Source organism: Microcaecilia unicolor, chromosome 2, assembly GCF_901765095.1.
Source record: "Microcaecilia unicolor chromosome 2, aMicUni1.1, whole genome shotgun sequence".
Taxonomy (NCBI): domain Eukaryota; kingdom Metazoa; phylum Chordata; class Amphibia; order Gymnophiona; family Siphonopidae; genus Microcaecilia; species Microcaecilia unicolor.
Window position 1 is genome coordinate 350,499,590 of NC_044032.1, and position 26,300 is coordinate 350,525,889.

Below are 26,300 nucleotides of genomic sequence, written 5' to 3' on the forward strand. Positions count from 1 at the left end.
AGGTTTCCCCGCCCCTTCGCCGGGACATCCTACGAGGACGTCCTCAAGAAAACATGAGCGCCCCTTTCGATTTTGCCCCTCTAAATATGCTTATGCTATTTAGTGAAGCACTTGCTCTTGGCTAGAAAAAAATGATCCTGAGAGGCTGATCTAGTCCAGATGGCTGAAATACAAAAGAGCTATTATCATTCCACAATACTGGGCTGTTTACTTCTGCAGCAGGGCAACTTGAAGTAGTCAGCCATATACCTGGAGTACAAGCATTCGTCATTGAGAAATGGCATAAGCTACCCAAAGATCAATTAAATCAGGTTACTCAAACTGACTTACAAAAACACCAGTAAGGTAAAATTATGTATAATCATACCTGATAATTTTCTTTCCATTAATCATAGCTGATCAATCCATAGACTGGTGGGTTGTGTCCATCTACCAGCAGGTGGAGATAGAGAGCAAACTTTTGCCTCCCTATATGTGGTCATGTGCTGCCGGAAACTCCTCAGTATGTCGATATCAAAGCTCCATCCGCAGGACTCAGCACTTAGAGAATTACACCCACGAAGGGACACTCTGCCCAGCTCACCACCGCCGAAACGGGGGAGGGGAATTAACCCAGCTCATCCCCACACAAGTGGGGGAGGGGAATCCGTCCAGCTCATCCCCGCGGAGCGGGGGAGGGACACCACACCCGCCGATGCGGGGGGATCTGGCTTATCCTGCAACCGCAACCGCGGGAGGAGCTGACTGACCCTAACACCGCCGAAGCGGGAGGGGTACAAAGCTGCCCTACAGCCGCACGAAGCGGGAGGGAGTGCCGGCAGAATTTTAAGTCTCAATCCAGCCCCGTAAAACGGAGGGGAGAGGAATGCAGCAGCTCACTGTAACACAAACTCGTCTTAACTCTTGAAGAATCCAAGTGAAAAAACTTAACACGAAGTCTTTCTGAAGTAACTGAAGACTAAACTTGAACCTGAAATGCAACCAGAATAAAAACAGTACAGATATCTGGGAGGGGCTATGGATTGATCAGCTATGATTAATGGAAAGAAAATTATCAGGTATGATTATACATAATTTTACCTTCCATATCATCAAGCTGATCAATCCATAGACTGGTGGGATGTACCGAAGCAGTACTCACCCAGGGCGGGACATTGAAATCCCTGACCTCAACACTGAAGCTCCAAACCGGGCCTCCGCCCGTGCAGCCACAGTCAAACGGTAATGCTTGGAGAATGTATGAGCCGAAGCCCAAGTTGCCGCCTTGCATATCTCTTCCAAGGAGACGGATCCGGCCTCTGCCATCGAGGCCGCCTGAGCTCTCGTGGAGTGAGCCTTCAGCTGGATAGGCGGCACCTTCCCCGTGGCCACATAAGCCGCTGCAATGGCTTCCTTGACCCATCTTGCCACTGTAGGCTTAGCAGCCTGCAGACCCTTACGAGGACCTGCAAACAGGACAAACAGATGATCCGATTTCCGGAAATCATTGGTCACTTCCAAGTATCTGATGATGACTCGTCTCACATCCAGATATTTAAGAGCAGAGTACTCCTCTGGGTAGTCCTCCCTACGAAAGGAAGGGAGACAGAGCTGCTGATTCACATGGAAGCGAGAAACAATCTTGGGTAGGAAGGAAGGCACTGTGCGAATAGTCACTCCTGCCTCAGTGAACTGCAGAAAAGGCTCTCGACATGAGAGCGCCTGGAGCTCGGAAACTCTTCTGGCTGAAGTGATAGCCACCAAAAAGACTGCTTTCAACGTCAGGTCTTTCAGAGATGCCCTCGACAAGGGTTCAAAAGGCGGCTTCTGCAATGCTCTTAGTACCAGGTTGAGATTCCACGCAGGCACCACTGAGTGCAGAGGAGGGCGCAGGTGATTAACTCCCTTGAGAAAGCGCACCACATCTGGCTGCGAAGCCAGGGAAGCACCCTTCAGGCGGCCCCTGAAGCAAGCCAAAGCCGCTACCTGGACTTTAAGGGAACTGAGCGACAGGCCTTTCTCCAGACCTTCTTGCAGGAACGCCAACACTGAAGAAATTGGAGCAGTGAAGGGAGAAAGTGAGCCTGCTTCACACCACGCTGCAAAGATACGCCAAACCCTGGCGTAAGCAGTAGAAGTAGAGCGCTTCCTCGCTCTCAGCATAGTGGCGATGACCTTGTCTGAGAAGCCCTTCTTCCTCAGACGCTGCCGCTCAATAGCCAGGCCGTAAGACCAAAGGGGGAGGGATCCTCCATCACCACGGGACCCTGATGTAACAGGCCCTGCTCCACTGGCAGCCGCAGAGGATCGTCGACTGAGAGCCTGATCAAGTCCGCATACCAGGGACGCCTGGGCCAATCCGGACCCACCAGGATTACCCTGCCGGGATGCTTTGCCACCCGGTCTAGCACCCTGCCCAACATGGGCCAGGGCGGGAACACATAGAGAAGCTCTTGTGTCGGCCACTGTTGGAGAAGAGCATCTACTCCCAGGGATCGAGGGTCCCGTCCTCTGCTGAAAAAGCGCGGCACTTGGCAATTGGCCGATGACGCCATCAGATCTAGGCTCGGCTGGCCCCAGCGCTTCGTGATGTCCAAGAACGCCTGAGCAGATAGCTGCCACTCTCCGGGCTCCAAGGTATGGCGACTGAGAAAGTCCGCCTTGACATTCATGACTCCTGCAATGTGGGCCGCTGACAGCTGTTCCAGGTTCGCTTCCGCCCACTGGCATAGACTCATAGCCTCCTTGGCTAGAGGGGCGCTCTTGGTACCTCCCTGGCGGTTGACATAGGCCACAGCCGTGGCATTGTCCGACAGGACCCGTACAGGCTTCAACACCAGTACCAGGATGAACTCCAAAAGCGCCAACCGAATGGCTCTGAGTTCCAGGAGGTTGATAGACCACTTTGCCTCTGCAGGAGACCAGAGCCCCTGCGCTGTCCTTCCCAAGCAGTGGGCTCCCCAGCCCGACAACGAGGCGTCCGTCGTGACGACAATCCACTCTGGGGTCACCAGAGGCATTCCCGCAGACAACTTGTCTGTCTGCATCCACCAGCTCAGCGCCTTGCGCACTGCTGGGTCCAAGGGAAGGCGCACAGCATAATCCTCCGACATCGGAGTCCAGCGCTGCAGCAAAGAGTGTTGAAGTGGTCTCATATGAGCCCTGGCCCAGGGCACAACTTCCATCGTGGCCGTCATAGAGCCCAACAGCTGCACATAGTCCCAAGCCCGAAGGGGAGAGGCTACTAGGAACTGGTCCACCTGAGCCTGAAGTTTGACAATCCGATTGTCTGGCAGGAACACTCTGCCCACTTGGGTGTCGAATCGAACCCCCAGGTACTCCAGGGACTGAGTCGGGCGCAGCTGGCTCTTCTCCCAGTTGATGATCCATCCCAGGGAGCTCAAAAGAGCAACTACCCGGTCCACAGCTTTGCCGCACTCTGCATAAGAGGGGGCTCGGATCAACCAGTCGTCCAGATAAGGATGGACTTGTACCCCTTCCTTTCGTAGGAAGGCCGCGATGACCACCATTACTTTGGAAAAGGTCCGCGGAGCAGTAGCCAACCCGAAAGGGAGGGCTCTGAACTGGAAATGTCGTCCCAGGACTGCAAAACGCAGAAAGCGTTGATGAGGAGGCCAGATGGGAATATGCAGGTACGCTTCCTTGATGTCCAAGGATGCCAGGAACTCTCCTGCCTTCACTGCCGCTATAACAGAGCGGAGAGTCTCCATGCGAAAGTGCCGCACTTTCAAGGCCCGATTGACCCCTTTGAGGTCGAGGATAGGCCGGACAGAACCTCCTTTCTTTGGTACCACAAAGTAAATGGAGTAACGTCCCTTGCCAAGCTGACTTTCTGGCACCGGAACGACCGCGCCCAGGCGGATCAGATTGTCCAAGGTCTGCTGCACTGCCACAGCTTTGACCGGAGACTTGCAGGGAGAGAGTACAAACCCGTCTTTTAAGGGTCGGCAGAACTCGTTTGTAGCCGTCTCTGATGACTTCCAGCACCCACGCGTCTGAAGTTATTGTGGTCCACTCGCCCAGAAACGAGGACAGCCGTCCTCCAATCTGCACTGGGGCGTGGACCAAGACCCCGTCATTGGGTACGAGACCCTGGGGGAGGACCGGAGGGAGCACCTCCGGGACGGCGGTCTCTGCGAAAGGAATGCTGCTTGGGGGAGAAATTCCTCTTGAAGGAAGAGGGGGCAGAGGAACCAGACTTGCCCGGGCGGTACCGACGGGCTTCCTGCAACCGTCCTCTGGAGGTACCGGGACGAGTACTAGCCCGAGCCCTGACCTCTGGTAATTTCTTGCCCTTAGACGTGCCGAGATCGGTCACGATTTTGTCCAGCTCGACCCCAAAGAGCAGCTTGCCTTTAAAAGGCAACCTAGCCAGGCGGGATTTAGAGGCGTGGTCAGCAGACCAATGTTTCAGCCAAAGCCACCGCCGCGCAGAGATTGTCTGAGCCATGCCTTTCGCTGAGGCCCTCAAGACATCATACAGCAAGTCTGCCAAATAGGCTAAGCCCGATTCCAGGGCCGGCCAATCAGCCCTCAAGGAATGATCCGAGGGGGAAGCCCGCTGCACCATAGTCAGGCACGCCCTGGCCACATAGGAGCCGCAAACTGAGGCCTGCAAACTTAAAGCAGCCGCCTCAAAGGACGACCTTAAGGCCGCCTCCAATCTTCTGTCTTGGGCGTCCTTTAGGGCCGTGCCACCTTCCACCGGCAACGCCGTTTTCTTAGTCACCGCAGTGATTAAAGAATCCACGGTAGGCCACAGATAGGCCTCACGTTCACTCACAGCCAAAGGATAGAGGCGGGACATAGCCCTAGCCACTTTAAGGCTCGCTTCTGGGACATCCCATTGAGCCGAAATTAAGGTGTGCATGGCATCATGCACGTGGAAGGTTCTAGGCGGGCGCTTCGTCCCCAGCATAATGGCAGAGCCAACAGGGGCTGAGGGAGAGACGTCCTCCGGAGAGGAAATCTTCAAAGTGTCCATGGCCTGTAACAACAGGTTGGGCAAATCCTCTGGGCTAAAAAGCCACGCTGCAGAGGGGTCATCCGCTCCATCCGAGCGGGGATCCGTCTCCTCCAAGGAATCCGCAAAGGACCGTTGGGAGACCTCAGACACGCTGCCCTCATCTACATCGGAGGAAACAAATTCCTCCAAGGCCTGGGAATCAACCCGAGGGCGTTTACCTCTGGGAACCTCAACCTCTTTACCAGACGAGGGAGCAGGGGCAGCGTTGTGCATGAGGAAGGCCTGATGCAGCAGCAAAACAAACTCGGGGGAGAAACCCCCCAGACTGTGCACTTCCGCAGCCTGGGCAACAGCCCTAGACGCACTCTCAACCGGCGCTCGCAATAGCGGGGGAGAGACATGCTGCGCATCCAAAATGGCGTCCGGCGCGAAACTCCGCGAAGGAGCCGCACGGGAAGAACGGCTCTTAACTTTAGCCGCTTCTGTGCCGTCGCCCAAATTAAGGGCGTTCATGGCATTAATGTCTCCAACCTCAAGGGCGGCCCAAGAAGAAGCCGTCCGAGCCGCGTGGCCGGCCAAGATGGTGGAGGCGAGGAGCGGGGGATGGGCGTTTATGGCGGGAAAAACCGCCACGCCGGAGGAAGGACCGGGACATTCATCGGTCACGAAACTGTCACCCAACAAGGGCGAATCAGGCTTTAAGACCCCCGCATCCCCTCTAGAAGCGCTCAAGCGACCCGGGGAGCGACCCTTTGCGCCCTCGCCCTCCGACGCCATATGCCACGAGGAGAAGAATCGGGGAACCCCCTGCCCGCTATAAAAAGGTAAAAATTACCTGCTGTCCGCTCCGAGTTGTAACGACCTGGTGTCCCAGTGAGTAGCTGCAATAGACACTTAAATAAACGTCGAAATAAACGCCTTTAAGGACGTTCAACATTTTTTTTTTTTTTTAACGGAGCCAGCGGGAGGGGGGAGAAAAGGAGGGACCTGGCACCACCAGGTTTGCACTTGCTCAAAAGAGCCCTCAACCCCAGGCACTCAACAAAACCTAAAAATTAGGCTTGGAGGCCTAGCCAGAGCTGCTGCTGTGTGTGACCACCACCTGCTGAGATAGAGAACATACTGGGGAGTTTCCGGCAGCACATGACCACATATAGGGAGGCAAAAGTTTGCTCTCTATCTCCACCTGCTGGTAGATGGACACAACCCACCAGTCTATGGATTGATCAGCTTGATGATATGGAATTCATATTTTAATATGTATCTAAAAAAAATGTTTTTGTTTTTTTGTTTGCAGTGCTCAGTGTGCGTCTAAGTGCTCTATATCTGTATAGTTATAACAACTATATTAAGCACAGCGACCATATTCCATCATTGCACTGCCCCCTCTTGTCCTGCCTATACTAATAATGGATCAGTTGCTCTTAAATTGTTCATCCAAAAAACAACTTGAATTTGTAGAAACTCAGACACTTAGCTTAACATGAAGTGCTGCAGGACCAGTTCAGTGCTGTTGGTACGTGCTCCTGAAGTCAGTGTGTTGTTGTTTGTGTTTAAAAACTGATTAAATTAACATCTTCTCCACTGTTGTCTGTTCCCAACATGGGTACGTTTCACCTACTCGGCGTCCTCAGGGGAATCAACTAAAAACAGTTAATAGCACACCACACCTTCATTGATTCATTTTTAGATATTATTCAACTAAAGATAACATTTACTTATCAATATAGTAATTTTAAATCCTTACTTGCGGTCACTCCAGGATGGGATCCCTGTCTGTTCTCCGTGCAATCAGGTCTCTGACGCATGCTCCTTATCCTATGTATTTATATCATCCAGCTGATAAGTATAGAATCCACCTAAGGTCAATACTGAGGCTTATTGGCACCTATTAAATTGAATTGAGTTAAATGAACCAATTTCCTTATTTAAACCTTTAGGCTGAACCGCGTCCCATTGATAATGAACCGCTGTTCCACGCGAATCAAAACTGCAGAGACATCTTCACCCCCACCGTAACTGAATGTGTGATAATATTACATACTTCAACTCTGATTCCTGATGTTTAAGTTGATCCCAATGGTCTACTAAAGGGGCTTCCTTTTTTTTGTTCCGAAGGCTGCTCAAATGTTCCCCAATAAGTTGTTTCATTTTTGGTTTTGTTTGGCCCACGTACCATTTCTGACATGGGCACTGGATCGCGTAGACCACTTGTGATGTATTACAGTCCGTGCGCTCTCGTAAATAGTATTGTTTTCCTGGGATTGATCACAAAGCGAACCTCCATGGCATGCCTGCAATCAATACAATGTTGACAGCTCATATGTCCTCTATCTTGTTCTTCTGTCTACGGGTTTAAGCACTGGAATATGGATAACAGCTCTCCCATATTATGTGCCCGGGTATAAGCAATACAAGGTTTATTCTCAAATTGTGAGTGCAGTTGTAAAATCGGCCAATGCCTATGAATAATCTGTGATATTTTTGACCCATGAGAGGTATATGGAAGCACTCACTGTACCGTATTTCTGTAGCTGTTGTCTAAGGGCCGTGGTTCCAATAACCATTGTCTATGTGCATACCTTGCTCGTTTGTAGGCTTGTTTGACTACTTTACCAGGATAGCCTCTTTGCTTGAAATTATTAATCATCAGGTGCGCTTGATGTTTAAATGATTCTTCTTTACTACAAAATCTTTTGGCTCGCAGGAATTGTCCTATCGGAATTCCCTTTTTCAGAGGTAGTGGATGACAACTATTATAATAAAGAATACTGTTCCTGTCAGTGAGCTTTTTGAATAATGTTGTATTGAAATTCCCTTGCTCTATCGTGATGTGGATATCGAAAAAGTCCATACTTTGATCCCCTATGCACAATGCAAATTGTATATTGGGGTCACATCCATTTAGGTACCTCAAAAAAATCTAATTCTGCTCTGTTGCCATCCCACAAGAGTAGGACATCATCAATGAACGGCACCATATAACAATGTTCTTCTGATACTCCAAGGGATAGATATAAGATTTTTCATATTCTGACATATAAAGGCAAGCAACCGTGGGGGCAACTCCCATGGCGACTCCCTTGATCTGTAAAAAATGTGTTTGTTCAAATCGAAAGTAATTGCGTTGTAGCACCAACTGCGCTATGGTCAGCAGAAATCATTTTTTTATCTGGAGATAATTTCCAAATTGTGTACGCTGGCCTCTATGGCATCTATCGCTCCCCTTTGGGGAATGTTGGTGTACAGTGCCTGAATGTCCAACGTTACTAAGATGACTTTTCTGTCTGTAGGTGATCAACAAGATGCTAAAATATGTAATAAATGAGTTGACTCCTTGATATATGAAATAATGGAATGTAAACAGGGTTGAAGGAAGTGGTCCAAGTACTGGGACAAAGGCTCCAATAGTGGATTCTTGCCCGCAACTATTGGTCTCCCCAGTGGCTCCCTCAAATTTTTGTGTATTTTGGGTATGAAGTAAATCCGGGGGGGTCTGGGGATAAGATTTGTACAGGTATTTGAATTCCCTAAGGGTAATCATGCCTTTCTGATTGGCTGTAATTAATGTCTCGTATCTCTAACTGGTACTGAGGCGTGGGATCTTTAAAAAGTTCATAGTATTCAGTGTCTGATAGTTGGCGCTGAGCTTCTCTCATGTATTGATCTACATTTTGTACCACAATAGCTCCTCCCTTGTCTGCTCTTAGGATAACTATAGTGGGATCACATTGTAAGTCCATTAGAGCCTGCCACTGTTGTTTTGTTAAGTTGTGCCTCGGATGCTGTAATGAACTTTCCATGTGCTTTAGGTCTCTAAGAACTGATTGGGAAAATGTTTCTATCGTGGCATCAGGGGCCCCCAGGTGGACGGGAGCCTATGTTGTCTCATGAAAGATATATCTCCCTCTTGTGGTTGTTCTGAATGGTCTGATGATTGATCAAAAAATAGGTGCAGCTTCAATGTTCTAAAAAATCTGCACAGATGTTTTCTTACATAAAATGGATCGGACCGTTGAGTGGGCACAAATGATAACCCCAGGCTAAGTACTTGATATTGTATGCTGGATAACTGTTTAGAGGATAATAAGTTGAATACTAATGTCTGTTGGTCTTCTGGCTTCGAGCCCTGAGTTGTGACCGCAAGTAAGGATTTAAAATTACTATATTGATAAGTAAATGTTACCTTTAGTTGAATAATATCTAAAAATGAATCAATGAAGGTGTGGTGTGCTATTAACTGTTTTAGTTGATTCCCCTGAGGACGCCGAGTAGGTGAAACATGGCACCCATGTTGGGAACAGACAACAGCGGAGATGATGTTAATTTAATCAGTTTTTAAACACGAATAACAACACATTTGACACTGACTTCAGGAGCACGCACCAACAGCACTGAACCGGTCCTGCAGCACTTCATGTTAAGCTAAGTGTCTGAGTTTCTACAAATTCAAGTTGTTTTTTGCATTAACAATTTAAGAGCAACTGATCCATTATTAGTATAGGCAGGACAGGAGGGGGCAGTGCAATGATGGAATATGGTCGCTGTGCTTAATATAGTTGTTATAACTATACGGATATAGAGCACTTAGACACACACTGAGCACTGCAAACAAAAAAACATAAAACACTTTTTAGACACATATTAAAATATGAATTACTGGTGTTAAGTACAAGTGGTTGGAGTAATTACACCAGTTTGAGATACTTGAACCCAAATAGATTATTATAGTGACTACAAAAATTACTGCCACAGCAATTAAATCAGTAACAACAGAAATAGTGTCCTTCTGTGGGCAATATATATATATATATATATATATAATTAGTATTATTTCTTTTTTTAACCTTACAAGTTTTATGCCTAGAGGAAAAGAAGAAAGGAAACAGCCCTAGAAAAATAAGTCATTTTGCATTTTACTGTACCTGGAGATCCTGCAGCTTTAAACTGCTTAATTTCCGCTTCCGAATGAGGCGTAAACCTGACCTGCAAATTGGCAACAGAAGAGTTCCTTACCCAAGGTGGCACACTACTTGAAAGTGTAAAGTTACCCCCTGCAGGTACATGTTGCTCCTGCACTGGCTGAAACTCTGAAAATTGCTCATGCTGGATTGACATGGATTTTTCTTCTCCTACAGTTCCTCCAGTGTCCTGTGACAGATGTGTGTCAGCTGTGGTAACAGGATGTGATCTCTGGCTCTGAGTCATTGCAGGGGTGATATCTACTCTCTGAACATTGCATTCTGCTTTGCCTAGTTCTGTTTTATTGGAATTCTCACGGTCCAAATATTTGTCTCGATTGCTTTTTGAAACTGGGCAGTCAGAACCACTGAATGTGTCCTGGCTCTGGCAGGGCCGTGTCTTGCTACTTTGCAGCTTATCGGGTGCATCCCAGTTATGAGTCACATCCACTGCTTCTTGTGAATATCTGCTTTCAAGCTTGCCATCCTGTTCATTATGTGTATTAGCAGAGAGGTCAGCATTCTGTGGTGAATCGTATTCCAAGATATATGGCTTAATGTCGAGTACTGGTGTACCTCGTATCATATCAATTCCAGAGAGATATATGGTTCCACCTAAATGCAAAATGACAGCACAACATGACATTAAATGCTGTCTATGCTAAAGGTCAGGCTAGTCACCATGCACAAATTTTGAACTTAATACTGCACTTTAAATATCAATAGTAATAACTTTGTTACTAGAAAACATGATTAAGAATGCCACACTATGTTGGCTCCACCAACACTACTTACCAACAAGACTAGCTCCACCTAAACTCATGATTTGGTTTTCCAACTAGCAATTAATGAATTTCATATCAGAAAATGTAGCAGATTTTCCTTCTCACAACAAGGGAGAAGAACTGGAACCCCAGAAACCATGACGAATGATGAACACAGTAGGGATGATCAACAGAGGAAGGAGAGACCTGTGTCTTGAAAATGTTCTTTATTGTAGATTGGAGCAAAACCCTGTCAAAAGGTCATATTTAATACGACAACACGAGCCATGTTTCAGCACTATTGCCTGCATCAGGAGCCTGTCAATACTGAGATAAGGCAATATAAAGGATTGGCTGTAAAATTCTACACACAAATGGGAGAAAGCAGTTGCAATTGTTGACAGCGAGTTCCACCAAGACAAAAGAAAAAAAAAAACATTTTTAAGACCCAGGTCTCTCCATCCTCCTTTGGTCTTCCCTACTGTGTTCCTTTTTCACAGATTTTCCTCCTGACATCATTATTTAATGGAAGTGATAAACCACAATCCACCCAGTTTAGCATGACCAGATGGCGCTTAGGTCTATATGACATAAGCATAAAATTCAAGGATAGCAGCTCATTTATGGTAACTGGAAATTTAAGTTTGGCAAAAGACTGCGATGCTGGCTGTACAGCAGAAGCAAGTCACTGTGGTGAGCAGGAAACATCTCACTCGGGCACTGCTGCATCCCTCCCCTTCAGCAACCTACTGGTTATAAAAAAGTGCTAATAACCACAGAGACTAGGAAAAGATAGGAACAGCAGCAACCAAAAGAAGTATTTCCTGCCCATTTCCCTGCTCGTACCACACTGCTGGCATCAGAGGAGTGTGAAAATATCAATGAGGTGAAAGGGAAAACAGGAAGAAGTGTAATATAAACATAGTTTCACCAGTACTTTTGCTTTAGAGCTGTAGTTTGCAACCAGTTTCCTGTCGTGAGAAGAGGCTCACGTTGTGACACTACACAGAGGACCATCACAAAGGAAAAGGGAGCCCCTCTGGTCATAGTGGTGGCCAGTTGTTCCTCACACAATCACCTTCTTCAAAACATTCATGCCGGCTCAACCCCTCCACCCAGTGATCAAACTGGAAGGAAGGGGAGGAGAGGAAAGATAGAAGAACCCAACATTCCTGGCCAGGGCTGGAATGAAACAACAAGAAAAGATGTCATTGATCTCATCACTCATTTTCCTCTGGGGCTCCAGCTTGTCTGAATTTGTGCTCAATTCCATAATAGCCCATCTTAAATTAAATTTCTGGTTATAGTGTCACCTGTAGTATTAAGACACAATATTAAATGAAGCTCTTGATTTTGTTGTTTGGCCCCTACACTTTGGAAGTTTTTGCCAGTATTATAGGCTGAGAAGGTGAAATTTATTTATAAATCTTTTAATTTCCTTTCCTTGAGTTCCGACAGACCAGTATCCAAAGGAGAGAGAAAAAAAAACCCCAGGAAGGCCCTCCACAATGGATCCAAGACAAACAGCAAAGGAATAGAGGATGACATGACTCACAGGCTGGGAGCTGTAGAAAAAAAATACTTTTTAGAACCAATAGTAAAGACCTGACATGGGTCCGTGTTTCGGTGGGTGAGCCGCCTGCTTCAGGGGTCACATACCACCACTATATATAAAACAAACATTTGCTGTCTTAATGGTGGCTTTAAGCCTTTAACCCAATGCACTACTGAAGCAATTTATTTGTTTATTTGCAGCATCTGTATCCCACATTTCCCCTCCTATTTGCAGGCTCAATGTGGCTTACATATACCGTAATGGAGATCGCCATTCCGGAAAGAGAAACACAGAATATTATTACATTTAAAGTGCAAGTTATAAGGAGTAAATAAACAGTTCAGGCATTAAAGATCAAGGGTAGATGTAGAAGAGAGCTAAAATCATTCTTATTTAAATAAGCTTATGGGACTGTATAATCAAGAGATAAATCTGTATGGATGGACTATTTTTCTATGAGCTCATGGAGCTGTATAATATTTAAGAGATCTGAATTGTATGGTTGAAGTTTGTTATTTTGTTATAAGTATATTTTACCTTGTATTGTTTTTATGTATTTTAGTAAGAAGCTCTCTCTTTATTTTTAATTATGTATGTTTTAATTTATCAGCTGAGAATACTAAGATTGTGTGGAATATAAATGTTGTAAATAAACAAGACCCTTACGCAACCCCTGAACACAGGACAAATTGTCTAGCCACACACAGAGGGAATTGGGGGCTTCCAGCTAATGCAAAAAGACCCTCCGAATGTCTGACCCCTGCTGCCTCCAATCCAGAAATGGCAGCAGAAAAACTGCCTAATTCAAATAAGATGAGGAGACTACCTTTAGATGGAACAATGGTACTGTTCAAAGACAAACTGCCTCCTCCATAAAGGATAAGTAAGTCTCTATAGGACAAGGTTCACAACTTGGACACCCACTATGCTGACAAAATAACTACAGGGAAAGCTGTTTTCAGAGTAAGATCTTTCGGGCTTAAATGAAGGACTTGCTAGGACATTGAGAAATAAAGGTAAGATCCCATTGCAGGAGAGCAGGATGGACTGGGAGGCAAATCTGTTTCACAGTCAGCAAGAAATGTACAACATCCAGCAATGCTGCCATAACCCTGGAGAAGGTTCGTGGTGCTGTCATAAGACCAAAATGGAAAGGCCATGACACAGAAATGCACAAAACATTTGTGTGACTCCCGAAATGGCAATATGCAGGTCCAGGGTGGTCAGGAACTCACCCCGCCAAAACTGAGGCAATTACCAACTGCAGGGTCTCTATTCAAAAATGCAGGAGAAAGGCACTGAATCCAGGATGGGCCTGAAGGAGCCCCCCCTCCTTTTGGGCACCATGAAGTAGACTGAATATTGCCCCTGGCCTTTCTCCAGTTGAGTAACCAACTCCACCGTTGCCAGCTGCAACAGCCTCTGAAGGGTGTCCTCAACAGCCTCTCTTGGCAGTGGAAACATGGAGGAACACTCTAAAGGTGTCAGGAACAGATTTTGTGAATTCCAAGCCCTACCTCTGATGCACCATCTCCAGTATGCACTTTGAGAATGATGAGTGCCCGCTTGCATACAGGTGTCTCGATCTCCACACTCCCTGAAAGGGTCAGTCCTTCAGCACTTTGGAACCAGAAGCCCCATAGGAACAGACACCACAACAAGTGACCCCCAAACTTAGCCCTGGACTTGCCCACTGGGGGAGGGGGGCAGGCATGATGCTAGGCGAGGATGGTCCTTCAGGAGGAGCTGTGGCATAGCCCTTCCAGGTCCTTTACAAGCATCTCCAAGTCCTGACTAAAGAGTAGATTGTCCTGAAAGGGGAGCTTGTAGAAGTATGTTTTTGAAGCCACAATCACCTATGTGCAACCACCACTGAAACTACTGACAAGGAGGAGATCTGGAACAAATCAGAGCACATAAATTAGAAGGGCATCCATGGACTCCTGGTGAGCCATCATGGGAAAGGCTGGCAACTGCTGAACCCAGCAGAGCAGTGCATGGGCTACATAGCCCCACACACCATTGCTTGCACTCCAGTAGCCAAGGAGGTGATGGCCTACTTTGGGAGCTATTCTATCTTGTTGTTGTGCATGCCACCAAAAACCAAATCTTCCAAGTCAGGTATCAAGTGGCTCAAAAGGAGCCTTCATCAGCTGGGTAAGGAAAACGCTGAGATCCCATAACATGGTTGGGAGCTTGATAGGAGGTTTTAGTAAAAGCAAGCCAAAGAACAATTAAAGGCTGAGCAGAGATGGATTTATTCTTTACAGGGTGATAAGCTCCAGTTGCACTGAGGTGAACCCTTAAGGAGTTGGTCTTTAGATTTGACTCTCACAGATGTAGAAAGTATTCAAGCAACTTTTGTGTAGGACGGGAAAAGGGATCTAGGGCCTCGCTCTCTCACACTAGAGGGCAAACCTCTTCCATTTGAATTTATAACATCTCCTAGTGGAATATCTCCTGGAAGCAAACAGAACACAAGAGACACCCTCTGGTAAAGTTCAAGAAGTCCACTTCTAATCTCTCAACATCCAAGCAGTGAGGGTTAGGTTCTGGAGGTCAGGATAAAGGGACCCTTTGTTCTGCGTGATGAGCGTTGGACAGCAGTCCATTGATGGTAGACAGGAAGGCATGCATGTGCACGGTAAGCCACTTCCAAAGGCTTTTAGAAAGAGCACTGGGAAGAATTCCTGTGTCTGGCTCTATCAGATAACATCATCCATCAGTAAGAATATTATATCCTGGGGCGGAGTCAAGATGGCGGCAGCATGTTGAGACACATGAGCTCCTGCGGATCTTTTCCTCTGGAACGATAAGCTTTAATGGCTCCAAAGTGCCAGGGCAAGGTTCCGACCTACCCCGTTCAGCAGAATCCAGTGGGGTCGGCTCAGCAGACCATCCAGCGTTATGTCCAACCCCTCTTCCCGTTGTTTCCCCAGGCTAGTCCTCTATTGTGGTTGCTGCTGGTGGAGCAGCGACACTGCTTGGAGGAAGTGTTCTGAGTCCGGGTTCTCACACCACTCCCGGTTCCTCTGATTTGACCCCGGAAGCAATAGCAGCTGTGCAGTCGGCAACACCGGAGGAGCTGGGAGGAGAACAGGCAGCCCCCCGGAAGAGGGGAAACCGCCTTGCAGCAGCCAGAACAGAGTGATAGTGGTCCAGCATTGTTGACTGTGGCTGCCAATCCCGGGAATGAGACTCAGGAGCACTCTGATACCTCACTATGTTGGCATTGGGTTCAGAGGTCTCTCTGAATACAATTTGGCAGATGTTGGTGAAAATGAACTCTGGGATTACCAAGTGGTCCTCATTTCTATCCTCTTTGGTAAATAGAGTTGGACAATTGTCTAAAAAGCAGGAAGTTACAACCCAAAAGCTGGGAGATGGCAAGCCTTGAGTATTGTGAAGAGCAAAGAAACTACAAGCCCCAGAAGGCAGTGCAGCACCAGAGAGATTCAGAACCAAGGAACTACAAAGCCCAGAAGGCAGGGCAACGTCAGAGAAGCCAGGAGCTAAGAAACTACAAGGTCCAGAAGACAGTGCAGCAACAGCAGAGGGATCAGGTGAAGGGAGAAGATTCTATGCAAGAGAGGGAGGAGCCGGGATGTGATTGGGAGATGGAATCAGATGGGGGAAGGGAGGAGCCCCGAGACCGAGAGGAAGGGGAGGAGAGAATGGAACTGGAGGAGGTGGAAGGCGGGGAGAATGAGGAGGAAATGGAAGTGCTGGTGGAGGGCTCTTAAAGTGAGTTATGAACTGAACTGGAGAGAGTGAATGAAGCCTTGGTGAATTGACCCGGTGGGTGGATGTCAGGTGGTTTTGTGCTGACAAACGAGGGAGGTGGGTCATTAGGTCTAAGAGTGAGAAAGTGACTTAGACCATATTGCCATTGAATTGAACTGTTTAATTTCATTTCTAAGATGAACTGTGTTTGAAGGCAATGCTAAACTAAACTGTGTTTGAAAGCAGTGCTAAACTGAATTGAGGAGGAAAACATTGCTAACTGAACTGAATTGTGAGCAGTGCGGAAAGCAGGCCCAAGCTGAACTATATTGCAAGCAGGGCTCCAATGAACTGTGTTTAAAAGTGGAGCTACACTGAGGAGAGGGGAAGGCCTGTGAAGCCTTAAAGCAGATTAAATGTACTCATGAGATAATAAAGCACTTCTGGTGATTTGCCTGTTGTCCGGAGACCCTGATTGCAGACTGTCGACTCGGGAGTGAAGGGCGTGCTTGGTGAAGAAAGGAAGAGACTGAGAAAGAGTGGTGCAGATCTGGCGACTGAGCCTGACAGTATGTGCAGATGCTCAAGGTCCTGGACTGGCCCTGTTTGCAGTTACTTTTGTGTCGGTCAGCATCCAGTCTTACCAGTAAGGAGAAATGCTGGTCACTGTGGTGGGGGAGGGGGGAGGAAAGAATAATCGCAACAACTCGACTATAAGCCAGGATCCCAAATTTTGGCCTTTCTTCGGGCCCAAAAATCTCAACTTATAGTCGAGTATATATGGAGGCATATTTTCAAAGCACTTAGCCTTCCAAAGTTCCATAGGTTTCTATGGAACTTTGGAAGGCTAAGTGCTTTGAAAATATGCCTCATGGTAAACAGGATGGAGTAAATCCAGAGGGTGGCTACTAAAATGATCATCTTTATCATAAGGCTTTTAGGGACAGACTTAAAGATCTCAATATGTATTCTTTGAAAGAAAGGCTGGAAAGGGGAGATATGATAAGATACATTTAAATAACTTAATGGCATAAATGAACAGGAGGCTACTCTCTTTCAACTGAAAGGAAGCTCTCTGGAATGATGGCGTATAGGATGAAGGTGAAAGGGGATAGACTCAGGAAATACTTCTTCACAGAAAAGGTGGTGGATATGTGGAACAGCCTTCCGGCCGAGGTGGTGGAGATGAAGACTGTATCTCAATCCAAGAAAGCATGGGACAAGCACACAGGATCCCTGAATGAGAGGAAAGGATAATAGAGGATATGGATAGGCCATATGGTTTTATCTGCCATTATTTTCTAAGTTTCTACCTAACCAGCACACAAATGTTAGTACCTACTTTATACACACACTATAAATTTCCAAAAAATGGAGAAAACCCTCCACTATATTAAGTACTTATACCAAAAATACATCAATGGAGCTTAATGTAACCCTCTATCTTCATTTAAGTTGTGATAGCTTTAAAAAAAACAGTGGAAGAAAAGACCTGAGCTGTTTTGGGATGTGCAGTTATGAAAGGGTGTACATTCCATCACAGAGCAGAGGGATCCTCCAACCCAAAAAAGAAACACCATATCATACAAAAGGACAACTTGGGTCTAGTCACCACTAACACAGTTAGGAAGAACATCTGGAATCCTGCTTGGGCAGTTGTAGCTAGACAGGAAAAACTACATGAGAGATGGCAGGGGAGAACTAACCCATCCAGAAGTTGTTTGAATAGTTCCTGGAGTGTTTATAGTGATAGAGCACTCAGAAATTGAATTACAACCTAATTAGCATACAATTTGCATAAGCAGACCACCTGAGAATTTTGGCTAGCCCAAGAGGAGCGGAACAGGACCCTGTTTACCCTAGGTGGGCCAAGGTGAGGGGGGGGGGAGGAGGGAGAATAGGTGCCAACCGGACTGCACCGAGCCCAGAAGTGGGGAAAATCTTGAAGGTCTTGGATTCACCCTGACTAAAGAGTGACGCACTGATCAGGACCTGATGGCAGGGGAGCCCAAGAGATCAAAGACTGATCTCTCCATTTTGGGAGGCAAGAAGTCTTTTGTTGTGGATAGACCTTTTGCTAAAGATACCACAGAATAACTTTTGCTAGATTAAAGACATGGATGGACTGTTTGCCATTTGGCTGGATTATTCATGGTGGACAGACAGTGGAGAATACTTGGCTTACACCCTCGGATAGGCAGCAAGTGATTGCTGGATACTCAGCCTACACCTTCAGGTATGCGGTGTATATTTGATGGATACAAAGCTTTTTTTTTTTTTTTTTTTTAAATTATTTATTTATAAACCTTTTGAGATACATAATATTCAAAACAGAATAATATTACAAATTTGCAAACTTTCTTTCAATAGTAATTACAGATAAGGAAAATTGACTATATACCCATCGTCCACAATAATTAAGAAATGATCCAAGATTCATAGGAAATCAAACTCAAAAAAATTCAAATTAAAGCAAGAGCTGCGCTAGGCCCCATAGATTCACTCCTAAGTGCTATACAGTGTTCATTTGGGTCTAAACTTTCACAATTATACTCTCTTTACTTTTCAAAAAAATATCCAACTGATTAGGTTCAAAAAATTGGTATTGTTTAGTATGGTATAAAATCCTACAAACACAAGGAAATTTCAAAAGAAAATTAACCCCCAGGGCTGTTGCCCTTGGGCGCAAAGCAAGAAATAATTTACAACGTTTTTGAGTTTCCCTTGATAAATCCGGGAAAACTCTTATTTTTGAACCTAAAAATAAAGAATTCAAGTGTCTTAAGGATAACCTAAGTACTGCGTCTCGATCCAACTCTAGTGCAAAAGTCACTAACAAAGTAGTCCTTTGAGTGACCACCTCCAAAGAAGATTCCAGAAAGTCTGTTAAATTCATTGCATTCTGAGGGTTTAGATTTCCTGGGACTTGCCCAGCAATTTGAATATAATATGCCCTTGTGATTGGTGGCAGTGAATTTTCGGTCATTCCCAGAATATCAACAAGATATTTCTTAACCATCTGTACAGGAGAAAGGATGGGCGATTTTGGAAAGTTAATCATACGTAGGTTAAGTCTTTTGGATTGATTTTCCAGGTATTCCATGCGTCTAGAAGCAAAGTTCCTTTCTTTTATTAATGTTTGATCCACAAGTTGCATTTTTTCAACTTTTTGAGAAAGAGCTTTTACTTCAGTTGCATGAGACTCATTAATTTGAAATTGTTTGAGAGCACTGTGCCAAAACTTTAATAGTTTCATTATTCTTTGAAATAACCGATTGTAATGTAAAGAGAGTTGTGGAGTTCAGTTCCCAAAGTGACTCTAAGGTCACTACAGCCGGTTTTTCAAACTGACCTGCATTAAATACCAGGGGAGCCACTTGAACTACTTGTTCCAGGATACTCACTGTTGCAGAATCCACAACAGTCGCTGCTTTCTGCTCTGGAATCACCAGTTGTCCAGGAGATGATCTTTGTGCTGCCGTCGAGTTCCCTCCCTGCTCGCTCCCTTCACCACTTTGGGCAGAGGCTGCAGGACTCGGCTGGAAGCGCTCACTTCCTGGTTGAGGTGGCGCTGCACGAAAGACAGGGCTTAGGGAAGCCCCGTCGACACTGTCGGTTAGCGCCGAGACGCTAGCACCAGCAACAGGGGTTGAAGTCGATGGAGTTCCGGGCGTTATTCCAAAGCGCTCAAGTGTCGGCTGGGAGAGTGGGGGCTTTGCGCCAGGGTCTGAGGGAAAATCCCTGACTTTCCCTCGTCGCTTGCCCATCACAACAGCGGGCAAGGTAACTCCCTCCAGCTCTACTCTAGCGCCACTAGAAACACGTCCGTAGCGCGAGTTCAAACCGTCGCCATCTTGGATCCGGATACAAAGCTTACACCTTCGGGCACACAGTAGCATCACAGAAGTTCAGTTACCGATACACTTTTTAACCAGATTCACCCTGCTCACAGCAGACTTATTTCTATCATTGGCCAAAAAGCTACACTGAAATTTTAAATTTTTTTATAAATGTTTGCACAAATCTCAAATCAAAAATCTTCACTCATTTCCCCTGAAGAAGCCACGTGAGGTGAAATAGGTCCCCATTTGTATCATTTTTGAGACTTTAAGCGCTTCTATTTTTCCTACTTTGAATTGAAAAAAAAATGAGTGAAGAATTTTGATTTGAGATTTGTGCATTTACAAAAATATAAAAAATAAAATTTCAGTGGAGGTTTTTGCCAATGATAGAAGTCTGCTGTGAGCGTGGTGAATCTGGTTAAAGAAGAAGTGTACCAAATAACTGAATCGCACAGCCTAAAACAGCTCAGGTATTTTCCTCCATTGTTTTTGGAGCTATCATATTAAGTTGATATTAAATAAAGATAGGTTACATTAAGCTCCACTGATGTATTTTTAGTATCAGTACCTACTTTATAGAAATACCCCTCTTTATTCGTGCTGTTTTTTTTTTTTAATAAACTGTCATGACATAATTTCACTGTTGAATGACAGTATACTCAATATGACAATTTCAAATATCTGGTTCCTTGCACTTCTCAGCTATCAGGTGCATGCGACTATAATAGAAAAAGTAGGCTTACTGTCAACATCAATTTTTGGTTATGTACTGGTGAGTCATGCCACCTGGTTGAGAACCACTGCTTTACAGTGTGGTCACTACTATATTTTGAAAAATAAGTGGATTACTAAAGCAACTATTCTGATTTAATATGAACAACTACAATGTTTTACTCAACCAGAAATCAAGTTTCAGTACTGTATTTTTTCATCTAAGATTGTTCTTTTTAAAATTATATACAGAGCAGGCAAGAATAAATCTAGAGGTATTACCTTCAATTTTTTCCAGTTTGGCAAGAGTCAGTCCGATTGCATTGGGACGATGTGGGCTTCTTGTAGAAAAAACTCCAGTTTTTGCTCCATTCAATCTAGGTGGCTGTACTTTTGCCTTACAACTCAGGTGGCCATTTTTATGAAAAATAAACAGAATCCTGTTTAAAATAAATAAGAGGTGTTAAGAGCAGAGAAACACTGCAATTACTTCTAATAAAACTACTTGCCCAGCAGGTGGATGAGAGCAAAGAGCTAATTAGCTTAACTGAGATGCTCTAATTCTATTTTGGCAGCAACAATAGGGCATGATCTTCAGAAATGACATATGTCTAAAAATCTGCTCACAACAACTTGGGTTCTGCAAGGTTCATTAGCTGAACTGATTGGCCTAAAATCAAGAGATGTTCAACCAGTGGAATTATTTGGCTTAGGTTCCAATGTAAGATATTCAGGGTTAGCTCAGGACATGTCCTGCTGGTTCCCAAAGAAATTTATACCTGTACATTATTTTTTTTTTGCATAATTATAGATTACTAATAGTAGATCTACAATTTTCATTTTTGAGCTCTTTTAGTAGCTTAGGGTATATACTATTTGGACCAGGTTAACTTTCTGCCCTTTAATGTCGATCTGTATCAGTATGTGAAAATGAAACTAACACTTCACATATTAGAAAGTCCCAATAATTATTATCTACTAGTAAAAAAAGGCCCAATTCTGATAAAAATTAAACGGGTGCTAGCAAGGTTTTCCTTGCCGTTGCAGCTTGGCCTCCTGCCTCCCTCTCTTTCATGTGAATTCCAGGCCCCCTCCCTGTCCTCGGAGTTCCATCCTCCCCTCTCCTTGGAGTTCCAGCTCTCCCTCCCTTGGTCTCTGTCTTTGGAGTTCCACACCCCCGCGTGTCCGTCCCTCTCTCTCCTCAGAGTTCCAGGCCCCTTCCCCTCCGAGTTCCATGGCCCCTACCTCCCTCCTTTCCTGTCCTCTGCGTTCCAGGCCCCCCTCCCCTTCGAGTTCCAGGCCCCCACCTCCCGTTCCAGTCCCAAGACCCCTCCCCCTCCCATTCCAGTTCCAGGACCCCCCTCCCTCCCTCTCCTCCCCTCCGAGTTCCATGCACCCCCTGGCGTCCGAGTTCCACACCCCCTCACCTCCCTCCCTCTCCTCCCCTGCCCTCCGAGTTCCATGCACCCCCTGCCGTCCAAAATCCACACCCCCGCGCCTCCCTCCCTCTCTGTCTCCTCCGAGTGGAAGCAGGACATGTGCGGCTGCCCCTCCCCTTCGGAAGTGCCGGCTGTCTCTACTCCGAGTTCCATCACCCCGCGCCTCCCTCTCTCTCTGTGCCCTCTGAGTGGAAGCAGGACATGTGCAGCTGCCCCTCCCCTTCGTAAGTGCCGGCTGTTCTTTAAAAAAAACTTTTTACCTCATGGTCCGCCGGCAACAGTGAAGTCGAGCAGGCAAGGCACGGCGCTTCAGACTGCCTTCCCTTCTGTTTCAGCTCTGCCTCTGGTCCCGCCCTCAGCCGTCTTTTCTCCAAGCTGAAGAGCCCTAGCCACTTCAGCCTTTCCTCATAGGGAAGTCGTCTCACCCCTTTCATCATTTTCGTCGCCTTTCTCTGCACCTTTTCTAATTCCACGATATCTTTTTTGAGATGCGGAGACTAGAATTGAACACAACATTCGAGGTGCGGTCGCACCATGGACCGATATAAAGGCATTATAACGTCCTCATTTTTGTTTTCCCTTCAAACCTTCCCGCACACAGAATGAGTCTCCCTCCTTGCTAGTGCATAGAAAAAGCCCCCTCCTGGACCCCCCCCAGGCCTACCGTCCATCCCCTGGTGGTCTACTGGGTAGTTGAGGCAGGAGTGATTCCCAGTCACGCCTGCCTATATCCTCTCCTCCGCCAAAATGGCAGAGGCCATTTTGACATTGAAGCCAGCACAAGCAGGAGAGAAATCCTGCCTCACTTATCCACTACATTTTTTGAAGGGGTGAACAAACACATGGTTGATACTATTTATCTGGATTTTCAAAAGGCATTTCACAAAATATGTCATGAACAACTCCTGAGGAAATTAAAAAGTCAGGGGATAGGAGGCAGTGTCCTATTGTGGATTAATTACTGGTTAAAAGATAGAAAACAGTAAGTAGGATTAAATGGTCAATATTCTCAATGGAGAACGGTAAATAGTACTGCTATTTTTTTACATATTTATAAGTGACCTGGAAACAGGAAAAACAAGTGAGGTGATCAAATTTGCTAACACAAAGCTATTCAAATTTGTTAAACCACAAAAGGATTGTGAGCATTTGCAAAAGGACTTTCTGAATATGGGAGATTGGGCATCCAAATGGCAGATAAAAGTTTATGTGAGCAAGTGCAAAGTAACATAGTAAGTGACTGCAGATAAAGACATGAATGGTCCATCCAGTCTGCCCAACTGTTACACTCATTATCAATTCATGATTAAATCAACAATGAATGCTATGCACGTAGGGAAGAGGAGCCCAAACTATAGCTATATGATGCAAGGTTTCACATAGAGAATGACACAGGGACAAAGTTTGTCTCTGTCCCCGCAATCACTGTCCCGTCTGATCCCATCAGCACAAGCCTCGAACAGCTATGATTCTATATTTAAATCATTTTATTAAAGTACTAGTAAAAAAGGCCTGTTTCTCACACAAATGCAACGGGCGCTAGAAGGTTATCATGTAATGGCGATTATGTTTTTAAGGGAACAGTTAGGAGAAATGTTCTGTCATGATAAGTAATAATTGGGAAGGGTGTATAATGAGTAATATGCTCCAGGGGTATAAGATACGGATTGTTTTATCTATGTTTTTTTTTAATTTAATCTTTGTGATTTTTATAGTATTTTTTAAAAGATAAAGAGTACGCAGACTCCATCCATGTCCAGCATTTCTCCTCTCCCCTCTAACCATGAGCATCTCCTTCCTGATTTCCCTCCCCTCCAATTCCAGAAATCTCTTCTCTCACCCTGCCCTGCCCTCCCATCCATGTCCAGCGATTCTCACTGCCCTCCCTCAGCTCCCTGACAGCCCTCCTCTCCGTTCCTTCCCCCTCACGCGTGTTTAACCCTTTTACTTTCAGGCACAGCGACAGCAGTGAAGAGGACAATACAGCTTCTCCCTTCCCTCACACAGTGTCCCTCCCTCGCAGAAACAGGAAATGCATCATCGCAGAAGGCGGGACACTGTGTGAGGGAAGGGAGAAGCTGGAGGCGAGCCAGCTGCGTTGTCCTCTTCACTGCCGTCGCTGTGCCTGAAAGTAAAAGGGTTAAACACACGCAGGGGGGGAGGAACGGAGAGGAGGGCTGTCGATCAAGGAGCTGAGGGCGGGAAGGAGCGGAGGGACCAACCGAGAGCTGCCTGGAAGCAGCGCTGCTGCGCCAGGCTGCCCTGCGTTTGGGGGGCCAGCAGCCAGGGGAGGGTCACAGCTGGGCTGGGAAAGCCTCTTATATGGGGCGCCTATGACTGTCCTCCCATCCCATCCATGTCCATCAATTCTCCTCTTCCCTGCCCTCCCCTTCCTCCCTCCCTCCACTCAATGTCCCGTGATTCTCTTCTCCTGACATCTCACCTCCAGCGTTCCCTTCCCCCTCATTGTTCCGCCCTCTGACGTCATTATGTTTTGACGCGAGGGTAGGGCAATGAGTGGGAATGGATGTTACGAACCCAGGCATCCAGACGTAGAATGTTGGAGGTGCAAATTATTATATAGGAGAAAAAGAAACAATATTCTGTACAACTGTCATTTTATAAATCACAAATACAGTACAAGGATCAAAAAAATCCGTCTCCCCTCCCCCCTCACAAATATTTCCTCCAGTATTGGGAAAATTGAACAAGCCAAATTACTATACAATGCTACACAGAAAATTCATGCTAACATGCACACAGAATACAAATGCCAAATACATAATAGCTGACCAAAAATGATAAACATATATTAAACCAAAACCCCAAGAAGCTACACCAAAGAAACAGAAAGAAATGCATTTCCTCCTATACTGTGCAAAATATATAGATCACACATGCCAGAAATGGTGTTAGGGGAGTGCAACTAGGACAACTGCCCCCTGAAGTGGCATGGCCTGGTAGTGGGCTTTGGGGTCCCTTCCAAAATTTCTGAACTGGGCCACAGCTATGTCTAACACCAGGTCTGGCAGGATACACATTTCACATACGACATATTCTAATCATAAAATAGAAAAAATTATTTGTATACCTTCTGTTGTCTTGTCATTTTATTTTTCAAATCATATTGGTCCCAGGCTCTGGTTTGTTTCCTTCCCTTCTTCAACTCACTCACTAGTGTGTCCTGTCCATTTGACATTCATTCTCTCTCCATGCTCACCATCCATCTTCCATCTCTATATACCTATTTTTCCCCTTGTTCAGCATCTCCCTTCTCTGTGTCCCCTTATACTTCCCTGTCCAGGATCTCTCTTATGTCCATCTCCCCAAACTCATCATCACCACCACTCTATGTACCTATCCCCTTCCCATTTCCACTATCACTCCTGTGTGTCCCTACACCCCCCTCCCCAGTCCAGCATCTCCCTTCTGTTTTACTATTCTCCTCCATGTCTAGCATCTTCCCTCTGTCCCTATATACTCCTTCCCGTATCTGGCATTGCCCCTGTGTCCATACACCATCCACATGCAGCATATCCCCTTTGTGTTCCTGTCCCTATGCTCCCCTCCATGCCCATTATCTCCCCAGGTCCAGCTTCTCCCCTCTATTTCTCCCCAACAGCAATGTGGCTCCTTCCTTCCCTCCACTGTGTGTTCAATATGCCATTCCCTCTTCCTTCATCCCCTTGGTTCAGCATCTTTCTCCCTGCAGGTCCAGCACCTCTCTACCTTCCCTCCAGCAGGCTCCCTCTCATGGGTCTAGTGCCTCTCTCCCCCTTCCCTCCAGCCCCACTCCATGGGTCCAGGGCCTCTCCCACAGCCCCCCTATGGGTACAGCACCTTCCTCCCTTCCCTCCAGCCCCTCTCTCCCTTCCCTCCACAACCAGACAACCCTCTATATCACCCCCGCGGTCCAGCTCCTCTCTCCCTTCCTTCTACGCCCCCCCCCCCCCATGGGTCCAGCAGCTCCCCTCCCGCATTTCCAGTGCCCCCTCCCTCCCCACAGATCCAGGGAAAGGTGGATAGTGTATGTGTCATGTGGTGGAGGGCTAGAAAAAGGTGGCTGGGTGATATGTGCACCTGGAGGGAGATGCCAGCCCTTATAACAGGGGAATTCTGCACAAATAAATTACAAATAAAGTGCACAGAACTTTCAAATATTGTCCACAGAATTCTCCCAGGAGTACTTTTTCCAAAAGTACAAGGACTAGGAGACATGCAATCAAGCTACTAAGTAGTACTTTTAAAACAAATCAGAAAAATTATTTTTTTTCACTCAATGTGTAATTAAGCTCTAGAATTTGCTGTCAGAGAATAGGAGCAAAAGAGGTTAGTGTAG

The 26,300-nt window shown here is 46.1% G+C and overlaps 1 protein-coding gene across 2 annotated transcripts in view; it reads right to left on the minus strand.

Moving 5' to 3' along the window:
- The window catches only part of TRMO (tRNA methyltransferase O), a 41,633-nt gene that overhangs the window by 8,265 nt on the left and 7,068 nt on the right, over positions 1-26,300 (minus strand). For both annotated transcript variants that reach the window (XM_030194461.1, XM_030194460.1), the window contains 2 exons: positions 20,805-20,962; positions 9,892-10,542 (listed from right to left, as the gene is read on the minus strand). In XM_030194461.1, the coding sequence (XP_030050321.1) occupies positions 9,892-10,542; positions 20,805-20,962 (809 nt within the window). The remainder of the gene's footprint in view (positions 1-9,891; positions 10,543-20,804; positions 20,963-26,300) is intronic.